The 21501-nt window shown below is 46.7% G+C and overlaps 1 protein-coding gene across 6 annotated transcripts in view; it reads left to right on the forward strand.

Annotated features, from left to right (window-relative positions):
• Positions 1-17003: 17003 nt before the first annotated feature.
• SH2B3 (SH2B adaptor protein 3) overlaps positions 17004-21501 on the forward strand; it is a 103951-nt gene continuing 99453 nt past the window's right edge. The window contains exon 1 of one of the 6 annotated variants that reach the window (XM_078154310.1): positions 17004-17136. In XM_078154310.1, the coding sequence (XP_078010436.1) occupies positions 17080-17136 (57 nt within the window). In that variant the 5' untranslated portion in view covers positions 17004-17079. The other 5 variants (XM_020970185.2, XM_020970186.2, XM_020970189.2 and 2 more) reach the window with 5 other exon arrangements.

Genomic DNA, 21501 nt, shown 5'->3' on the forward strand with positions numbered 1-21501 from the left:
CATGACCACATGACAGCCTATGGGGGAAAGAAGGTGGCTGGTGGCAGGTAGCAGACCACCCCAACCCAGAGGCACACAGTATTTCTTCTCACTCAAAAACCACCAGGGAAGAAAGAAAACTTTCATCTGTTACAGCCTTTTGTAGACACACTTCATTCCAGCCCCTCACTCAATTAAAAGGCTTTTTATCACTACCCGTGAAGCCCACAGGAAACAGTCAGAGAATATTTGCTCATGCTCTGAAGCAGGGGGAGAAAGAGCCCCTCCACTGTGAATTTACAGAAGCAGGCTCACTGAGCCTCCACGTAGACTGACATCAGGCAGACAATGTGCACTCTCTGAGGAATGGGCCCTCACTGGCTAGTCCTCCTATTACATCTCTTTTGGTTAAAACAGAAAAGTAGATCAGTGATGCTGATGAGAAAAGGAAGTATCAGAAATAATCTATAAATATGACCAAACTACTCCCCACCACCCACTTCATAGAACGTTTTTTTTTCTTGTTTCTTTTATTTATTTATTTATTTTTCTTTAATAGGAGGTTTTTTTAAGACTCAAGTGAGCTAATGTATGCAAAACTTAGAGTTCCACATTGGCCATTATTATAGAACCCTTGAATCCCAGGGGAGGGCAGCTAGGTGGCACAGTGGCCCCAGAGTCAGGAGGACCTGAGTTCAAATCCGACCTCAGACACAGGAGGCTTACTAGCTGTGTGACCCTGGACAAGTCACTTAACTCCAATTGCTGAGAGGGGAAAAAAAAAGAAAAGAAAACAGTTTCTGTTTGAAGACCTCCAGTGAGGGGAAGCCACTAACTCCTAAGTCAACAACAAAGGCACTGTGCTAAGTGCTGGGGATACAAAGACCAAAAAAAATTAGTTCCTGCCCTCAAGGAGCTTACAGTCTAATAAGGGAGAGGACTTGCAAACAACAAAGTACATACAGTGTATTTTCAAGATGCATATGGTGTAAGTGGAAGGTCCTCTGAGGTGGAAGGCCCTAGCAGTGGGGGAGGGCACAGTGGGAGAGGCCTCCTGCTAAGGTGGGACTTTAGCTGAACCTTGAATAAAGTCAGTGAATTGCGAAGTAAAAGGTGAGGATGAAGAATGTTCCTGGTATGGGAAACAGCCAATAGAAAGGAACTGAGTTATCCACAGTAACAGCAATATTGTTCAAAGAATAACTCTGAATGACCAAGTTATCCTGGATAATATAAACACTCAAATCAACTACAAAGGCCCTATGAAGGAAGACGCTATCTACCTCCAGAGAAAGAACTGATAAATAGAAGTATGTATGGGATGGTTTTATGTCTCTAATATGTATAAATATATATTGTATATATGTATGCATATGTATATGCACGCACACATACATATATATGTGTATATGTATGTATCTGTGTCCAATGGTGGTCTTCTCTAGTGTGGGGTGGAGAGGGAGAGAGGCAGTTTGAAAATTAAAACAGAGCAAAAAAGTAAATAAAATTAATTTTTAAAAAAGAACCGAGGGGGCAGCTAGGTGACACAGTGGATAGAGCACTGGCCCTGGAGTCGGAAGGACCTGGGTTCAAATCCAGTCTCAGACACATAACACTTAACTAGCTGTGTGACTCTGGGCAAGTCACTTAACCCCAATTGCCTCCCCCAGAAAAAGAAATGAAAAAAGCAAAGGGTCCTACCTTATCAATGCCCTATGCCTCTACACCATGAATAATTTCTTCATGAAGAAAGGAACAAGGGGCAGCTAGGTGGCGCAGTGAATAGAGCACTGGCCCTGGATTCAGGAGGACCTGGGTTCAAATCCGGCCTCAGACAGTTGACACTAGCTGTGTGACCCTGGGCAAGTCACTTAACCCCGTTGCCTAGCCAAAAAAAAAAAAAGGAACCGAGTCAGGAGATAAAAGTGTCCTATGTCAGGAACAGGAGCAGTGAAAAGGTCTATGTGGCCAGGCCCTAGCATCCGTTGAGGGGGTACCATGTAAAAAAGTAGGAAGAGGCAGGCTAGGAAGGGCTTTAAAAAGCATCTGAAATTGGAAGCAATATGGAGCGACTGGAATTTATTGAGCGTGTGGGAGTGGAAGGTGTGTTATTTGTTCAGACCTACTCTTTAGGAAAATCACTTTGACAGCTCAGTGTAGGATAGACTTGAGTGGAGGGAGGGCAGGGGTGGGGAACCTGTGACCTTCTAGGTCCTGAATCTGGATTCAGCCAAGGGGCCACACTTGAGGACCTAGAGGGCCACATGTGCCCTCTGGGCTGCAGGTTCTCCATCCCTGGTAGAGGCAGGGAGACCTATCAGTAGTTAATGCAATAGTGCAGGGGTGAGATGATAAGGGCTTGAAACAGTGTAGGGAGGGGGAGGGAAGAATATAAAAGATTTATAGACAAAACTTGGAAATAGACTGCATGTAGGGGTTGAATGAGAAAGAATAATTGAGGAGGACGCAGAGGTTTGGAGCCTGGGGGACAGGGAGGATGGTGGTGCCCTTGACAGTAATAAGAAAGTTCAGAAGAGGAGAGGGTTTGGGGGAAAAGATAATGAGTTGAGTCTTGGACATGGTGAATTTGCAATGTCTATGGGACATCCAGTCCAAGATGTCCAAAAAATAGTTGATGACGGGTGTTCCAGAAGCAAGCAGCCTATATTCTACTTTGAAATTGGGAGCAAGTTTTTCTGGTCTCAAGAGTCAATATACCTCTTTTTTTGTTATTATTAATATTATTCAGGGGCACTTAGGTGGCACAGTGGATAGAGCTCCGGCCTTGGTGTCAGGAGGACCTGAGTTCAGATCCAGACTCAGACATTTGACTCTTACTAGCTATGTGACCCTGGGCAAGTCACTTAACCTTGATTGCCTCAACAAAAATCAATGTATATAATTATTATTATTCTCAATAATAATACATTATTTCAGGCATGGGTAGGGAAGGATTATGGAGCATACAGAGTCTTCCAGAGGCTCCTAACATCACACCGATTAGGAGGTCACAAAGGATTCTTTCTGATCGCCTGGAATTCTGAGAATGTGCCCAGACCTGTCTGGAGAGGGCATCCCATCTTGCCTAGGGCAAATACCAGGGACTTTTCTAGGAGGAGGTGAGTGGGAGAAGCTTGTCATATGAGAGCAAGCAGCTGAACTGGGTCTTGGATGGTGGGCATTTTCCTTCTGAACCTGGGGTGTGAAAACTTGAGAAGCAACATGGGCTGAGCGGATAAGTAGCAGTAGACTTGGACTTCAGCGGGAAGACCTGGGCATCAGACATGCACTGGAGAGACCACGTGTGTAAAGTGCTATAGAAATGTTGTTGTTGTTTTCTTCATTGTCGTTGTCATCAGAATGTTATCAAGAATTAAAGTCCAACCCACTTCCCTACAATTTTCCGATTCCATTCTCTCTCATTTCTTGAAAATCCAATCTCTGGAGTCTTTTTTAACCAACCGTAATGATTCACCTTCTCCAAAAGCAAGCTCTTTGCTTCTCATAGCCACCAGGGGGCGGCCGTGGCCTATTTAAGTGAGCCGGGGACCCTGCTCTCCCAGGATTCCCCTTCAGGTCCTCTGGCTCATATCTGGGCTGCACAGCTGGACTGAAGATGTACCCCAGCTTCTACCCCGGGGGCCCCAGCTGTGTGGAAGGAGGAAGAACGCAGACTCCTGACCTTTAGCCTTAGTAACTCCCTGCTTCAAGGGACCTTGAAACTGAACTACCACCTGAAGACAGCAGGTGACTGTGAATGCTGGTCAATTAGCATTTATTTATCAATCAGTTAGCATATACTAAACGCCCTCCACGTGGCAGGAACTGGGCTGGATTTGGGGATACAAAGACAAAAGCAAATATCTCTTGTACCTCAGGAGCTTACACATATATCAGTAAATAGAAAGGGGTTTTTTGCTTTGGTTTGGTTTTTGCATAATACCTGGAATAGTTTCATAAGTGCAGGGAATTCCAAAGGAGGAAAAAAAATCACCAAATCGCTTTGACTGGGTCCTCTACAAACTTATGTTACATAATCTCAACGGGGCCTTCCCTGCGATAAGGCAACACTTTTATGCCTCCTTAGTTAACTCACTGTCCCACTCAAAATAGCCCCTTTTGCAAATCTTTTCATCTCTCCTCCAACTTCCCATAGTTCTCCCTAGCCCTGCCCTCTCAGGTCAGAACTTTGCCTCATCCTTTACTGAAAAAATTGAGGCCACTCTCTGAGAGCTCCATCTTCTCCCCTCTTCCTTATTTTACATCATTCAAATAATAACAATAACAATAATAAAAATAGTTAATGTTTATATAGTTCTACTCTGTGCCAAGCACTATGCTAAATGCTTTATAATTATTTCATTTGATCCTCACAACAGCTCTGGAAAGTAGGTGCCATTATTATCCCCCATTTTACAGATGAGGAAATGGAGGCAAACACAGGTGACTTGCCTAGGGTCACACAGCTAGTAAGTGTATGAGGCTGGATTTGAACTCAGGTCTCTGTGACTCCAGGCCCAGCTATCCACTGCACCACTCAGATGCCCTGACACTATCTTCTACACCTCTGTCTCATATGAAGAGATGGCCATTATCCTTGCCAAGGCAAACCCCTCTACCTGCGGAAGGGATCCCATTCCATCCCATCTTCTCCAGGAGATTGTCTCCTGTATCATTCCCATTCTTTTACTTAAATTCACTCTCTCCCTGTCTCCTGGCTCCTTCCCTACTGCCTACAACCATGCCCATGCCTCCGCCATCCTCAAAAATCCCCCACTCGATCCATCCATCCCTGCTTACTATCGTTCTGTATCTCTCCTGCCCTTTGTGGCTAAATTCCTTGAGAAGTCCATGTACAGTAGATACCTCTACTTCCTTTCCTCTCACTCTCTTCTTAACTCTGCAGTCTGGCTTCCAACCTCATCATTCAACTTCTCCAAAGTCACCAATGACCCAGGGAAGGGTCCTGAAAACCTAGAGGGAAGAGAATATCAAGAAGAAGTTTGATCACCAGTGCCAAAGTCTGCAGAGAGGTCAGGAAGGAAGACTGAGAAAAGGTCTCTGGGGGAATAACACAATCACTTAGGTGTAGAAATCTAATTTAGCCTATAAGAAGTAGGAGGGGAAAGGGGAAAGAAAAGGGAGGGGGTGGATAGAAGGGAGGGCAGACTGAGGGAGGCACTGGTCAAAAGCAAAAACCCTAGTGATGAGGGAAAGGGAAAAAGGAGAGAGAAAAGCATAAATGGGGGAAAATAGGATGGAGAGAAAGATACAGATAGTAATCATAACTGTGAAGGTGAATGGGATGAACTCTCCCATAAAACTAAAGCAGATAGCAGAGTGGACTAAGAACCATAATCCTACAACATGTTATTTAAAAACCTGGAAAGACTTATACAAACTGATGCTGAGTGAAATGAGCAGAACCAGGAGAACATTGTATTTGGTAACAGCCACATTGTGAGACAACTGACTTTGATAGAGTTAGCTCTTTTCAGCAATGCAAAGATCTTAGACAACTCCAAAAGATTCATGACGGAAAATGCTATCCACATCTAGAGAAAGAACTTTGGAGTCTAAATGTGGATGGAAGCATACTATTTGCTCTCCTTTTCTTTTGTTGTTTTGTTTTGTTTCTTCTTTCTTGTGGTTCCTCTCATTAGTTCTAACTATTCTTTACATCATGACTAATGTAAAAATATGTTTAATATGAATGTACAAGTAGTGCCTGTATCAGATTGCACACCATCTTGGGGAGGGGGGAAGGGGGGGGCAAAATTTAAAATTCAAAATCTTATGGAAGTGAATGTTGAAAACTAAAAATAAACTAATTAATTTTTTTAAAAAGTCTCTGGATTTGACAATTCTGAGATCTCTGGTAGGCTTCTATGAGACATCCAGTATAAGATGCCCAACAGGAAGTTGGAAATGTGGGGCTGGAAGTCAGCAGAGATTGAGAGTATCTGCGTAGAGATGATCATTGGAGTCATTGTTGTTATTGTTGTTGGACTCAAGGGAGGGAAGGCTCTGCAAGGTCACCAGACTCACTTTCTCCTCTGGAGCCATCTGGGTCCAGTGGCCAGATATGGATCAGGACCATTGGAGATGCCTCCCTTCCCAACCCCCTTTCACCCCTGTTGGAGTCATGGGAGCTAATGAGATCACTAAGTGAAATCATAAAGAAGGAAAGGAGATTAGGGGCTGAGACAGAGCTATCTCTTCCCTCTGTTGATTGCCCCCAATGTATCCCCTCTGTACGTGGTCGTTTGCACGTTTTCTCTCCCATGTGAACTCCTTGAGGGCAGGGACTGTTTTTCACTCTGCCTCTTTGCAGCCACAGTGCTTAGCACAGTGCCTGGAACACAAAAGGTGCTTAATAAATGCTTCCTGACTGACTCTGAAACTTAAAATCTGAGAGAATTACCGGAGTACTTGAATAGTTAAATGACTTACCTTACTCACACAGTGAGTATGTATCAGAGACAGGACTTAAACCCACATCTTTGAGGCCAACTCACTATCCATTACACTAACTCTCTTGCAGAATATATGCAAATTAGTAGAAGGCACTAGCTGCTATTATAAATATTATATACATAATATTATTATATAAACATCTATCTCTATATATTTCTCTCTTCTCTCCCTCCCCTTCTCTCTCTCCTCTGTTTCTTTCTCTTCTCTCTCTCTCCTCCCTCTCTCTTCCTCTCTCTCTCTTCTCTCCCTCTCCTTCCCTCTTTCCATCTCTCTCTCTCTCTCTCTCTCTCTCTCTCTCTCTCTCTCTCTCTCTCTCTCTCTCTCTCTCTCCTTTTTTCTTCATGTCTTTATGGGATACAGAATAATAGGATCATAGAATTCTCTTGGAAAGGGACTGTGTAATCCAATGCCTCAATGTGTAGATGAGATAAATGAGAGGGAAGGAAATGACTTGCTTGAGATCCAGCCAGACTTACCTGAGTGTCAGAGGTGGAGTCAGAACCCAAGTCTTCCCAAGTGCAAATTCAGCCCTCCATCCAAGACCTCATGCCACCATGTTACCATCTGACCTCTTGATACAATATCAGTTATTGAATTTACTTTGAACCTAATTGCTTTATTGTGTTGGTTTTATTGACATCATTAGAATTGTTACATACTGTTCTCTTCGTTCATATTTGACTCTACCAATTTGTACCAAGTTTTTCCAAGTTTCTCTCAATTCCAGATATTTATCATTTCTTATAGAATTTTTTACTTCATATTGAATAGTATTGAATTTCTTACTTAATGACAATAGCTGCCATTTCTATGGCATATTAAGGTTTCAAAAGTACTTTCCATGTAATTAGAAAAAAGTATGACTCAAAATTTAAAAAAAAGAAAAGGGCTGTCCATGTATTATCTCATTTGATCCGGACAGCACTGAAAGATAGATATAATTATTGTTCTCGTTTCACAGGTGGGAAAACTGAGGCTGAGAGAGGCTGTGACTAGCCAGAACTAACCAATGTCTAAGGCAAAATTCCCTCCATCTCAGGCTTGCTTGACTCCAGGTTCCCACATTCTACCCACTGGGACCCCAGACTACACCATTCCATTCACAAGTGTGGTCAGCCAGTCCCCAATCTAAAAATTGTTTACAGCTTTTTATGATCACATAAAGTGCTATGTGGTGGTAAAATAAATCTTTTGGTGCTTCAGGGACCTTTATTTTATCCTTAGCTTCCTTGGAATATGTGCCCTGTGCTAGGATTGCTGGGTCAAGGGGTGGGGGGGAAATTTTGTGAAATAAACTCTCCCAGTCTCTATATAGTATTCTGCTCCAGTGAGAGACTTGGTTTCTGATCCTCAGATGTTTACTAGGTGTATGACCCTCATTAATTACTTCACCGCTCTGTGCCTCGGTTTCCCCAGATTGTAAATGGAGCAAATAACATCTGCTTTGTGGAGATGAAAAAAAAATACAAAATATTTAAATGCTACCCTGTTAGAAGTGCTGCCACGCCCAGGGGGCCGAGGAACTCCACCTTCTCCCTCTCCCTAAGGAGTCCCCTCTTAACTCTGGACCCATGCATGTGGTCAGACCAAGCCTGTTCCAGGCCTGGTCTTCCCCTCTTGTCCTCAGTTTCCTCATCTGTAAAATGAGAGGGGTTAGAATAGATGGACTAAGGTCCTTTGCCGCCCTAAATCTGTGATCCTGCATGCCTGGGCTCAGCACATTCTTTGTCTATTTTTCACCGGGCCAGCTTGGGATGGGGACACAGAAGGGAAATCGATTTCCCAGGTTCTCTGGCCTGTTTCTCCATTGCTGCTACCTCCCCAGGAGAGTCCACTTAAGCTACTTAACAGCTCAGCTTCAGTAACCTACTTTCCTACCTGGCAGGAGCCCAAGTGGGAAAAAAAATTTGTTCCGGTTATCCTTAGCAAATACCACAGCAAGGTCATGTTCTTTCCAGGGAAGCTAGGGGCCCCATCAGCCAGATGTGCAGAAAACGTTGAGCTGCTTTCTCCCCTGGAATTCTGGCTCTGTTATTACAGTTGTTAATTACCGCCTACGTGACCTTGGCCAAGTCTCTTCCCTTCTCTGGGCCTCAGTTGCCTCATCTGCAAAAAGAGGGCTTTGGACTTAATGATCTTTCAAATTCCTTCCAATTCTAAATCCTATGAATGCTTCAGCCTACATCTGTACCTGCCTTTTGTCACTTAACATATTCTCCCTTGCTAATCCAGCAATCATAAAGGCTGTCAGGTCACTGAAGGTAGGGCATGGTTCTTAAATTTTTTTTATCTTCCACAAGCTAGCTTCTCTCTGCCCATAAGAATGGTTCAGTAAATAGTCCTTGATTTAAAAGAAAGACCCAGAGCTGGGAGAGACCTCAGAAATGGTCTAGTACAGTTCTGTCACTTTATAGGGGAAATCAAAAACAAAAAAAAAGTGAGTCCCAGAGAGTCAAAGGGACTTGTACAGAGGCACACAGTAGGTGGCATCCAATATACTTAACTCAATGCCAATATCCTGGAACCCAGTAGCCAGCTCCCTACTTCTATGTACTTTGCAGTTTATTAACCAATGAGAAGACTTAGAGGGGCCATATTAGCTGTCTTTCATTTGGAAAATTGTCAGGAAGGGGTTAGCTTTGTGCTGTTTGACCCCAAAAGAAAGAACAACGGAGAGAAGTTGCTGAGAGGCAAATTTAGGCATGATGTCAGGAAAAACTGCCTGAAAACTAGTGGAATGGGTTACACTGAAAGCAATGCATCGCTCCTCACTGGTGATCTCCAAGCAGAGACTAGAAATGTTGTCAAAGGGATACCTGGTCAGATAGACCTTGGGACAGGTACGTAAATGTCAGCTATTACTGTTCTCATCTGTGAGGCAGAGCCATTGTCCAAGACCACTGTACCATCCAAATACTAAACACAGGCTGGAGCAGCCTCCATCCTGGACACTAACCAAGGAGCCCATTAACCAGCAGAGGCACCTTGGGCAACTTGTTCTACCTCTCTGGGACTCAGGTGAAAGGCATCATGGCACAGGGAATAAGGGGTAGGCTTTGGAATCTGGAAGGCTTGCTTTGTAATCCTGCCTATGACAATCAATTAACAAGTATTTATCAAATGTTTACCAAGTACTGAGCACTGTGCTAAGTGCTGAGGATACAAAGGAAAAAAAAAACAGTCCCTACCCTCAGGAAGCTTACATTCTTAAAAAAAAAAATCTCAATTCATTAAAAAAGAAGCTTACATTCTAAAATAATTAAAATTAATTAATAAAAAGACATTCTAATAGAGGAGACAACATGTAAATAATTAGATATGGACAGAGTGAATGGAAGGCAACATGGTTGAAGATGCTGAGAAGGAATGGTCCAAGGAGAACCAAGGATCACAGATACTTGGAAAGGAAAAAATATCCAAGAGGAAAAGGTGACCAATGGTGTCAGAAGCTGCAGAGAGGTCAAGAAGGAGGAGGATGGAGAACATACCATTAGATTTGGCAGTTAAGAGGTCATTGGTAACTTTGGAATTATGAGTTGTAAAGTTGTAAAGCCAGGAAGCAGAAGTTTTGGAAGAGATTGAGAGGAGAGGGTGTAGAAGCACCTATATAGATGGTCTTCCTGAGAACTTTAGCCAAGAAGGAGAGAAGAGATATGGGATAATAATTAGCAAGGACAATAGGATCAACTGAAGGTTTGTTGGGTTTTTTTTTTAAAGAATGAAAGGGAGATCCATGTTTACAGGCAGTAGAGAAAAGGCCAGCGACAGGCAGAGATGGAAAATAAGTTAGGAAGTAGAAATGATAGAAGACTAGATTAAATGGGATCACTTTTGCAGGTAAGGGGCTTTCCTTGGTATACATCTGTTCTTGTGAGACAAAGGTGAAGAATGAGATAATGGAAGATGATGCCAGAGGCTTATGAGAGGAGGAGAAGGGGAGAAGAGGAAGATCCCAGTGAATGGCCTCAATATTTTCAGTGAAGCTTATAGGTTGAGGTCCTCAACTGAGAAAGTGGGGAGAGGGAACGTTGTGGGAGGCTTAAATATAAGTTTGGAACAACTACTGCGTAAGTAGGACAGAAAATCAATAAGGGAGGGGTAGAGAGATTGCCTTCCTACAGTGAGGGCCCAATTGAGATTGTGTAACAAATATTTGTGGTAGACCTAATCAGCAAGGTTTCATGACTTTCTTAAATTCCATTTAGCAGCCTATGAATAAGAAGGAAGAAGGCAAATGGTGGGGATGATCTAGGGTTGAGATTTGGTAAATTGGTGACCAATTGGGTAAATTGGATAAGAAGGCACAGGACTTGAGAGAAGAGGATAGTGTAGAGTAGATAGCTGATAGTGTAGAGTCACCAAAGGATCAGATTGGGAAAGGAAGAGAGTGTAGACAGTGAAGGTGATGGCCTGGGAAAGAACTGAGAGGTGGAGGGAATGAAGGTTACGGTGAGGGCAAAGAATAGGCAAAGCATAGGGGAAAAGAAAATGATAAAAGACTACAGTCAGCTGAAAGGATTTTGGAGTTCATGAATGTGGAATGGTACCCTACTGGGTGATGGCAAGGTCAAAGGTATGATATGCTTGAGGCAGAGGGAAGGAATAGATGGAGGAATTAGGGAGTTAGGGCATTTGAGGGAACATTAACACATATGCTGAAGGCCCCTACTTTGAGGTCAGGAGACAGGAAGAAGAGAAAAACTGTGAGACACCAAATTCATTTTGAAGGAGGGAGAGTGTTCTAAGTGGTCAATAAATAGTGACTGCTAGGATCTGGATTGGTGAAAATTTTAGATTGTGTGAACCTCAAAGGAAGGATTTTTTGAATGAAGGAGATAGAAGAAGAATCCAGAAGTGACAATGGGGAACAAAGGGTGAGTTGGTGGAGGAAAGGGGAGGGAGTGACTAAAGTACAATTAGTATTTTAAAGGGTGGGCAGGGATGCAGGAACAAGGCTGGTTTCAACCAGTGCCAGAAAGAAGATGGAAGAAATAGGAAAGGAAAAGGTTAAGATGAAAGGAAACTTGTTGATTATGGAGCAAGCATTCCAGCGAGCACAGTAGAAGATACAGAGCAAGACATTGGAAAGAGATGCCAATGAGGCAGCAGACAGCAAAAGTTGGGATTTGTTTTTTGCCAGCTTGGATCCTGTAGCCCTGAGATAGGGAGAGTGAAAAAGGGTGGAAGTATGCTACTCATTAAGGTATCGATTAATCAACAAGCATTATTAAATGCTTATTATGTGCCAGGCACTAGGGTTCTGGGAATATAAAGATGAAGACTGAATAAGTCCACTCAGACAATCAGTGGGAATGGGGGAAAGGCAGCCCTTGATCAGATGACTTCAAAGTCGTCATTTGAGGCCTGACCTTATGCGCTAGACTTAAGACTTTAAATTACAGAGTAGCTACTTACCTGTGTTAATAGAGGGAGTTTCTTTCTAGGAATTCCCTAGACTGATGAAATACTAGGTCTAGACTCCAGACCATCCCTCACCCTCCAACCCCTCAAAAGTGGGGATAATAATATGTTTCTACATTCCTTACAGGGTTGGTGAAAAATGATAGGAAATTAACTTAAGAGATGGGAGGGACCTTAGAGTGTATCAGTTTTAAACTGCTCATTTCACAGAAGAAGAAAATGGCCCCCAAAGGGTTTGAGAGACTTGCGCAAGGTCACACAGCCAACAAGGCAGAGTCAAATGTTGACCCTGCATCCTCTGACTCTAAACATATCTTCTGTCAGAGCTTCTCCTCCTTCACCATGACAAAGGAAGATCACAGAATCACCTAGGCAACTAGGTGGCATAAAGTGCTAGACTCAGAGCTAGGACAGACCTGGGTTCAAATTCTGCCTCAGCACTCACCACCCATGTAACCAAAGGCAAGTCACTTAACCTCTTCAGGCCTCAGTTTCCTGATCTATAGAAATGGAGGATAATAGTAGCACCCTACTTTCCAGGATTGTTAGGAGCATCAAATGATCTATCAATCAATAATCATTTATTAAGTGCCTACTATGTGCCAGTTGCTAAGCACCAGAGGCAAAAAGACGATCTGTGAGATAACATTTGTAAAATACTTTGCAAACCTTAAAGAACTACATAAATGCTAGTTTATTATTATCTGGAAAAGTGGCAGACCATCCTACCTGACCAAGTCACTTCAGTCCTCCAGGTCTCAGCTTCCTCAGACAGGGAGAAGGGAGGGTATTAATGGCCCGGCATCCTATGCCCTTAGAAAGAGCATACAATTCTCATTCACGAGCATTCATTTCCCAAGGACTCAGCAATCTTTTTTGCCTTTCCAAGAAGGCTGGATGGCAGTTTTATGGGGTCCTGACATCTTAAATAGGGACCACAGCCTGTCTGGAGTGAGGATAGAATTCTGTGGGGATGGAAATTCCCATTCCTTTAGGCCCAGAATTCTAGGAGAGAGGGGGAAGGGAACAGCACAAGATTAAAAGAAATCAGGCGGTGGATAGAGATGAGGGGAGGGGAGCACAGGGAGTGCATGAGGGGGCACAGTGGTAGAATGTGGGGGGGGCCTTCATTGTAAACTCCTTGCGCAAGAATTTTTGTTTCTGGGGCTCCAGTGCTTTGCATGGTGCCTAGCGCGTAGTAGGTGCTTAATTAATGCTTATTGGTTGATTGATTGGTTGCCCAATGTCATACTACTCATTAGAAGCCTGAGGTGGGTGCTGTTATTCTAATGTCTGAGGTTCTTTTTTGGGGGGGAGAGTGGGGATAGACTTCAAATAGTACTTAAGAGATACCTACCGAGTGGTCCCCTCCACCTTTGTAACTAGGGTGTGAAACCTCCTGCAGAGAATAGAGCAGTTAGTATTGTCTGAACCTTCCAAGTAGGAAATGTAGCCAGAGAAAACAGTTCTTGTTTGTCCAGGATCAAATCGGGCCAGGAATTGAAGCCAGGCAGGCCCAGCTCCATAGCTGAGATCCCACATGTTTCCCCAAGGTAGATATGAGCAGCAAGTTTCCTGCCTTGACCTTCCTTCTCTGGAGTTACAGGGAAAACTGAAGATCCCTGCTTGGTAGAATCCCAGTTTTTGCAAAGAATTCGGTGGCAGGAACACTGAATTTTGTAGTCAGAGGACCTGGATTCCAATCTAGACACTGTCACTCATCAACCTCTGTGACCTTGGGGAAGCCATTGTATGTAGAAAGTGACAGCCTCAGTTTCCTCAACTGTAAAACAGAGGAACTTAAAATAACAACGATAGGAATCCTAAAATTGAATGTTGTGCAGTTATAATAACCAAGCTTGCTTCAGAGAAAAGATGAGAAATTGTACTTCCCACCCTTAATTTTGGAGGTGGGGGACTGTGGATACAGAATATTGCATACACTATCAGATGAGATTGATGTGTAAAGTTGGCTTGGTTGGTTTATTAATTTATTTTTATAAGAGATGACTGGTTGTGTAGGAGAGTGAGGAGGGAAATAACTCAGAAATGAAGGTAATATAAAAACAAAAGATAATTAATAAAAGTAAGGTAGAAAAAATAAAACATGATGGACAAAATGATGTCTAAGGTTCCTGCCAGCTCTAAAACTGCGTGGTGCTATAGAAAGAGTGCTAAGTGTCAAGTCCTGGGACCTGAGTTCAAATTGTAGCTCTTCCATTTGCTACCTGTGTGACCTAGGTAGGGTGAGTAATTAATATCTCAAGTTCTCAGTTTCTTCATCTGTAAAATAATCAGTCAGCCTATAAATATTTATTCAGTGCCTATTATGTACCAGTCACCATGTTAAGCACTGGGGATACAAAAAGAGGGGAAAATATAGTCCCTGCCATCAAGGAGCTTACAATCTAATGAGGGGGACAAGTAAACAGATATGTACACACAACATATAGACAGGATAAAAGATAATTAATAGAGGGAAGGCACTAGAATGAAGAGGGAGTGGGAAAAGCTTCCTGTAGAAGGTGGGATTTTCATTGGGACTTGAAGGAATCCAAGGATCGGGATGGACTATAGCAGAGAGATAGTCCAGAGCTATCACGACAGTCCAGACCTGAGATGATGAGGGCCTGCGATAGGGTGGGGGCAATGAAGGAAAGAAGGTAAATTTGGGAGATGCTGCAAAGGTGAAATCCACAGGCCTTGGCATTTCATATGAGAGTGAGAGAGAGTGAGAAGCTGAGGATGATACCTAGGTTTCCAGTCTGAGGGACTGGGAGGATGAATGATGGTGCCCTCCACAGTAATAGGGATGGCTGAATTTTGGACATACGGAGGTTTTGTTTTTTTAAAAGACAATTGGAGTTAAGTGACTTGCCCGCATCACACAGCTAATAAGTGTCAAGTGTTTTGGTCTGAGACCGGATTTGAACCCAGGTCTTCCTGACTTCAGGGCTGGTGCTCTATCCACTGCGCCACCTAACTGCCTATCCTAGGTACAGTGAGTTTAAAATGTCTACAGGACATCCAGTTCCAGATGTATGAAAGGTAGTTAGAGATATGAGATGAGGTCAGCAGAGAGGGTAGGGCAGAATAAATTGATTTGAGAATCACCAAATAAGGGAATTAGACTAGACTAATCTAGCCCTGGATTCTTCTCTTTTTGGTGTCCTGGTCCTCTTGCGCAGCCTCTGAACCCCTTTCTCAAAATCATATTTTCAAATTCATAAAATAAAATGCATGCACACGGAATAAATGCTAAGGGGCCTCCTCAGGGGCTGGTTGATCCATGAGGCAGGAGGCTAAGTAGAAGATCTCTGAGGGGAGGGGAAAAGATGTAGAGAAAGTAAGAGTTTGAACTGAAACTCTTTCCCCAGGTGCCCTGGGGAAGGGGAAACAATGTTTCTACTCCAGGCCCTCTCATGTTGTCACAATTTGCCACAAAGTCACAGAATTTGGTTCCTTGGCTTGGGGAATGATACTGTCTCAGATCCAGAGCTGGAAGAGTACTTGGAGGATCTACTCCAACACCACGGTTTTACAGAGGAAGAAACAGGATCAGAGAAATCAAGCGACTTGCCCAAGGTCGCATAGGCAGTTAATAGCAAGGCCAGGATTGGAACATAAATCCTCTGTGTTGTTTTTATCCAACCACGGGGCTTCTTATATGGAACAGTCCAATGGGGTGTTCTGGCCAGGCCTGAGAGGCCATCATTTCTATCTTTGTGTCCCCAGTATCTGGCCCAGTGTCCGCTGCTTAGTAGGCACTTAATAAATGCTTGTTGGTTAGTTAAAAATTGATCACAGACTCAAAAGATTTAGGGCCAGCAGAGACCTAGGAAGTCACCTAGTGTCTGACCCCTTATTATACAGAGGATGAAACTGAAGACTCTTTAAGGGACTAGAATTTGAATCTAGATCCCCCAGACCCAGCAATCTCTCTAAGGTTGACTGAAGCCCCTCATCCCCCACCCCCACTGCTTCGGACCAAGGTCCACTTCTCCAGATGAAGAACAGTAAACTCCTGCCCACCCGGCCTGGGGCAGCTCTACGGTAAGGTGGGGTCACCAGCGCAGGGGGCAGGGAAGCGCCTGAGTAAAATGATCTGGGTCAAGTCCCTCCAGGTATCCCAGGGTCCGGGCATCAGGAAGAACCCTGCCGGGGGTGTGGTGCAAGGTCAGTATTGCAGGGAAGCCCTGAGTTGGTACTGCTGGGGCAAAGCTGCAGAGGTAGGGAGCTCCAGGGCAGCTCCTCATGAGAACTCTCGGTGAGGCGTCAGAGACGGCCGCATGGGCAGGCTGTCTTCACACTGCTGGAGAACTCGGGTGGTGGCTCCTGGAGGCAGCATTTGAAAGGTGGGGATCTTGGGGGTGGGGTGGGATTAAGGCAGTCTTGCAGCATAGCCCTGCTCTTCTGACCCCTCGGACCCTACGCGCACGACACCGGGAGGCTTCCCTGTCCCTCCCAGGGACTGTCTCAGGTCTCAAAAACGAAAATGAAAGCAGCCACACAGTGTGCGGGGTGTGCGGCAGGTCCTTGGAACGCTTTCGGACCTTCCCTGGGCTCCACTCGTCGCACTCCGCATCTCCTCCCCCACCTCTTGGCCTCTCTGGGGCAGTGGGTGCCCCAGACATCGAACCAGGAAGGTGGCCCCTGGGCGGGGCAAGGTGGGGCGCTCCCCCTAATCTGCTGCTTCCAAGCACTACCCCTGCTCAGAACTGCAGAGCCCCAGACCTGTAAATAGGGGCTCCTGCCCTTCCATTGCGAGCTGATTCCCTCCCTAAGCCGGAGAAACCAAATTTCCTCCACTTTCAAAAGTTTTCCAACTTTTCCACTGCCTGGGAAAGCCGGGGGAAATTATCCTCAGTTTTCTTATCTGTTTACAAGTTGGACTACCCCAGGGGAATGAAAGCTCATTGAAGGCTGGGGCCAGTTTTAAATTATTTCTGTATCCCACCCCACCCCCCAAACTCCCTTCACATAGCGGACGCAAAATAAATGCTTGTGGACTTGCACGGGCCTGGCCCTGTAGGGGGCGCATGAAGGCAGTGCAGACTCGGGGCGAGAACAGCTGTGCTCCCAAGCTACACAGCCGCGCCCCCCCCGTCCCCGCCTGCCGCTATCTCTACCCCCCCACACACACCGGAGGGGAGCATCTCCACTTACCCAGGCTGCCTTCGTGCCTTCCTCCCAAGAGCGTCCATGGAGACCTTGCTGTGTGCCTGGCACTGGGCGAGGCGCCCCGGGGGACGACACAAGGTAGAAGACATCACCCCTGCTGAGGGGAATTTTAAAAATCTCCCGGGGAGAGAAGACTAGCACGTCTGAGAAGGGCACGTCTGTGTCCTGCTACCAAGCAGGGCAAGTAAGTGACCCCCTAAGAAAGTAAAGAGAGAGTAAGTGAGCTGGGAGAGAGAGAGGCTGCAGGGGTCAGGAGGGCTGGGCAAGGGGTGTAAGAATTTCTAGACAGCCTTACTGGAGCCAAGGTTTGAGGTTGGAGAGGAGACTACGGATGTACTAGATTGTGTAGGGCTCTGAAGGCCGGCCGGAGGACTTTGGCTAAGTTATTTCCTCTATACTGGAACAGAGAGTAGCGGGTTCCACAGACATTTATTATATACCACCTGTGTTCGAGGCACTGGGAAAGGAGCAAGGATCCCAAAGTAAGAAGACTAGAGCTGGGAAGCTCTGGCATAACATCAGCTGTGTGTCAACCTGCCCTTCCCTGGGCCTCAGTTTTCTTATCTGTGAAAAATGGAATACTGGCATTCCTTCTCGTGCGACGTTATGAGACTCGTTAGGTTTGCTTGCGTTGGGTCAGGGGCAGCTCTAATCCAAGCGAGGGGCACTCGGAGACAGGCTGCGGAATGTGGTTGCAGGGAGGGGGCGGTGGCTCAGTAGCTTCCCAGGGTCCAGGGTCCCTGGCACGTGTTCTTGGGTAGCCTTGGGGGGGGGGTGTAGGTGGGCTGAGGGCAGCCCTCGGTGAAGGGAGCCGGGCACGCTCAGCCGTCCTTCCCAAACCCCCCAAGGTGAGAGAGGAGTGATGCGGCGGGAAGCTAGGGAGCTTGGTCCTGCAGATCCAAACCCCTCGGGGTGACCTAGTCTAGGGAAAGAGGCGTAGGCGCCGGTCCAAACTCCTCCCCTCGGCCCAGAGCCCCGGGGGGAACTGCTTCTGCCTCCTCTTTTGGCTTGACTTCCCTGTCTGGGGTGAGAGCCTGCAGTGACCCCCCATCCAGCCTCAGCGCGCCCCAAATCCGAGTCCGTAGCCACTGGCAGGGGGAGGGGACACGGTTCGCCTGGCACACACCCCCTGCAGTCCTTCGGGCCTCTAGTCCCTCGGAGTAATGATCCTTTTTACGTAACCGGCGGGAGGGAGAGAGGGAGGGACAGAGGGAGGGACAGACGAAGGGAGGCATGGGCTCTGCTGCCCGAGCCGCCGCCACTGCTGCCTTCTGCTCCTCTTGTCCTCTCTGCCTTCCTCTGAGCTCTCCCGGCCTGAGCGAGGGCTCAGTCCAGGCAGTCGCTCGCGGCCCGTTCCGGTCCGGCTCGCGGCAGGATCCCGCCTGACCCCCGGCAAAGTTTGCTTGGCCCCGGACTCATCTTCAACTGTCAAGAGCTGTCAGCGGAAATGATGAGACCTTGGCCATTTTCCGAGTCCGGGTTTCCTTCCTGAGCCCGATGTGAGTGTGCGTGCGTGTGTGTGTGTGTGTGTGTGTGTGTGTGTGTGTGTGTGTGTGAGTGTGAGTGTGTGTGTGTATGTGTGCGTGTGTGTGTGTGTGCGTGTGTGAGAGGAGAGACAGAGACAGAGAGAAGATAGAGAGAGACAGAGAGAGACAGAGAGCTTAAGGGGGTAACGATTTTGGGAGGAGTGGGAGAGGACACTGGTGACAAGTGAGACCATGGACCAGCTACACCCCCACGGCTTCTCTCTCAGGTAAGGCTCCCAAAACCTGGCTCCTAGCGAGAGGTGCGCCTTGGGGGAGAAAGGGAGGACATAGGGATCATGGGACTGATGCCCCAAAGGTGGTGGGCACTCCCTTATCCGCTTGTGCCCAGCCTCAGCTTTCCGAGTCCTTCTTTTTCCGCTCTCCGTCCCCCCCCTTTTCCCCCCCCCCCCCCCCGCTAGGGCGCTGAGGCTGAGGACCAGTGCTCTCGGACTTGGGAACTAACCCCATTCCTCTCGCCCACCCACCCACGTGTTACAGCCCCAGGCAAGGGCGAAAGGGGTTTGCAAATCTGTGGGGGGCTGGTTTTTAAGGCACTGGTGATTTCTGGGTGGTGGTGGGGACACTGTCTGTTTAACAGCCCCATCCTGAGTCCCGGAGGGCAAGGGAGGTAAGCTGACCAAGTCTTGGCAAAAGGGTCAGTCCATGGCTCAGGGAGAAGGCTGAGTGTGGGTGTGCTGTTTGGAAGAGGGAGTCGTCCCTGCCGTGAGTTTCTAGAAAGTGAAAGTATAGTCTGCCTGTCCCCGGGGACTCTCAGCCTAGACTGGGGAGGCTGGGGGGAGCTTCGGTTTCTCATCCTATGTCCCTTTTCCTTTTGACAAGGAAATAAATCTGGGGTGAGGGGGCAGAGTGGGGCCCTGGACGGCAGGCCCTCCCCTCTTCGTCCACTTAAGCACCCTTTCCCATCCTGTCTTCTGTACTTCAAGCACCTTTGTGGGAGTGGTAGCCTTGAAAAGGAGACCCCCAGGAAAGAAAGTCCTTGGGACTAGCAGCCCTTCCATGGAACCGACCCCCACCAAGAGCATCTGAATTATTTTCGACAGGATCCACCCACTTTTCTCAAACCTGGTTGACAGTTGTCTCTCAGGGCAGTCAGGGAGGACTGTGGGTCAGGCTATGTTAACAGAGGTGTTTCCCCAGGAGAGAACGTGGGAGAAGATTGTCAAAGCTTTTGGTCATTCCCCACAGACAAGGGTATTTTAGGTGACTGTCATGAGTCTCTCAGAAATCCCCTCCTGCCAGTCTTGGTGTGTTTGGGGGGGGGGCCTGGGGACATTTGAGGATTTGAGGAACTTGGAGTGGGGGGCCCTCATCGAAGTCCTGGCTCATTTTCCTGATTACCATATTTCCTTGTTTCTCTTCCCCATCCTCTTTTGACATTCCCCTACCCTCACTGTCCTAACCGCCTCCCCCACTCTCCCCCCAGGAGATAGTAGAGAAGGGAGGTATGGGCACCCAGGCACTTAAATGCTTGCTGACCAACTGTCTTCCCAAGATGAGGAAGGGGGAGTCCCTAGGGTGTCTTGGATCAGCCTAGAGGAAGAACAGGCTCTCTGCTTAAAGATCTTATCTCTCTGTCTTTTGTAGTCTGAGCAATAGAACTTGACTTTGGAGTCAAAGGCCCTCACCGTCTGCCATTTAAAACCTGGGCAACCTTGGGCAAGTCACTTCCCTAGTCTGGGACTCAGTTTCCTCATTTGTAAAATGAGGAAGCTGGATTAGATGTTCTCCAAGGTCCCTTCCAGCTCTAAACCTATGATCTGTGGTCTTCCCTTCCAATTCCCCCAATCCCAGGACTAGAGGGGGCACTGCCGCATTTCTCAGCTGGCAGATGAGGAAGCTGCCCAGGATCGTTTGACTGGGCCATCCCTCACTAGGCGAATTTAAGGGAACACAGATGGGGCTGTAAACATTTCAGTCCCAGGATGGCAAGGGAGATAGGTGCCCCAGAGGAACCCTAGGATATCCCCCAGAGCAGAAATTTAAATTCTGGGCCTCTGAGAAAAACTGCGGAGTATTCCCATCTCTCTCAAACACTTTCAGAGTACTTTATAAGAGAGAGAGCAGGACAGTACCCTCCTTTCAAAGTCCTTCAGGGCTACTTTGGAGGGAGACTTTACTGTAGCATCAGCCAGCATCCCAGTCCAAAGTGGGGTTTGGGGCAGAGGTAGAGGGTGGCATACCTCCCTTCCTATTTATAATTATATGAATTCATAAGATTTAGAGCTGGAAGGAGCCATAGCATAATAGATGGGGTACTGGGCTTGGGGTCAAGAAGACCTGGGTTCAGAGACCAGCTTTGATGATTGTGTGACCTTGGAAGAGTCACTCACCTCACTGAGCCTCAGCTTTTTACTCTGTAAAATGGGAGGCTTAGACTAGCTGCACTTTAAGGTCCCCTCCAGCTCTGAACCTCTCTGGGCTCCTGTTTCCTTACCTCTAAAACAAAGGGCTTAGTCTAGATGGCCTCTGATATCCCAGGAATCCTGAATAGACCCAGGGCTGGAAGGGACAGCAGATGCCCCACCATTTTACAGAGGAAGAAACTGAGGCCCAGAGACTTGCTCAAGGTCTCACGAGGTATGGTGGTAGCAGAGCTGGGGTTTGAACCTGCAGATCTGGGCTCCCTTCCCACTGCTCTGTGTGTTAGGAAAGGGAGAAGGGGGAAGAGGAGGAGTTCTCATCCCTCTGACCATCCTACTACAAAGTCGAGGCTGGAGAGAGCCCTGGATCTGTGGAGTTGAAGGCCCTGGGTTCTAGTTCTCACTCAACTAAGTGTGACCTTGAGGAACTCATTTCCCTTCTCTGGGCCTCAGCTTCCTCATTCGTAAAATGAAGAGGCTAGGGGGTACAGAGCCGGTGACGATGGGTAGAAGTTGTAAAGACGCAGATTGAGGTT

This window comes from Phascolarctos cinereus, unplaced genomic scaffold, assembly GCF_003287225.1.
Source record: "Phascolarctos cinereus isolate Bilbo 61053 unplaced genomic scaffold, phaCin_HiC Scaffold_4;HRSCAF=312, whole genome shotgun sequence".
NCBI classification, from domain to species: Eukaryota; Metazoa; Chordata; class Mammalia; order Diprotodontia; family Phascolarctidae; genus Phascolarctos; species Phascolarctos cinereus.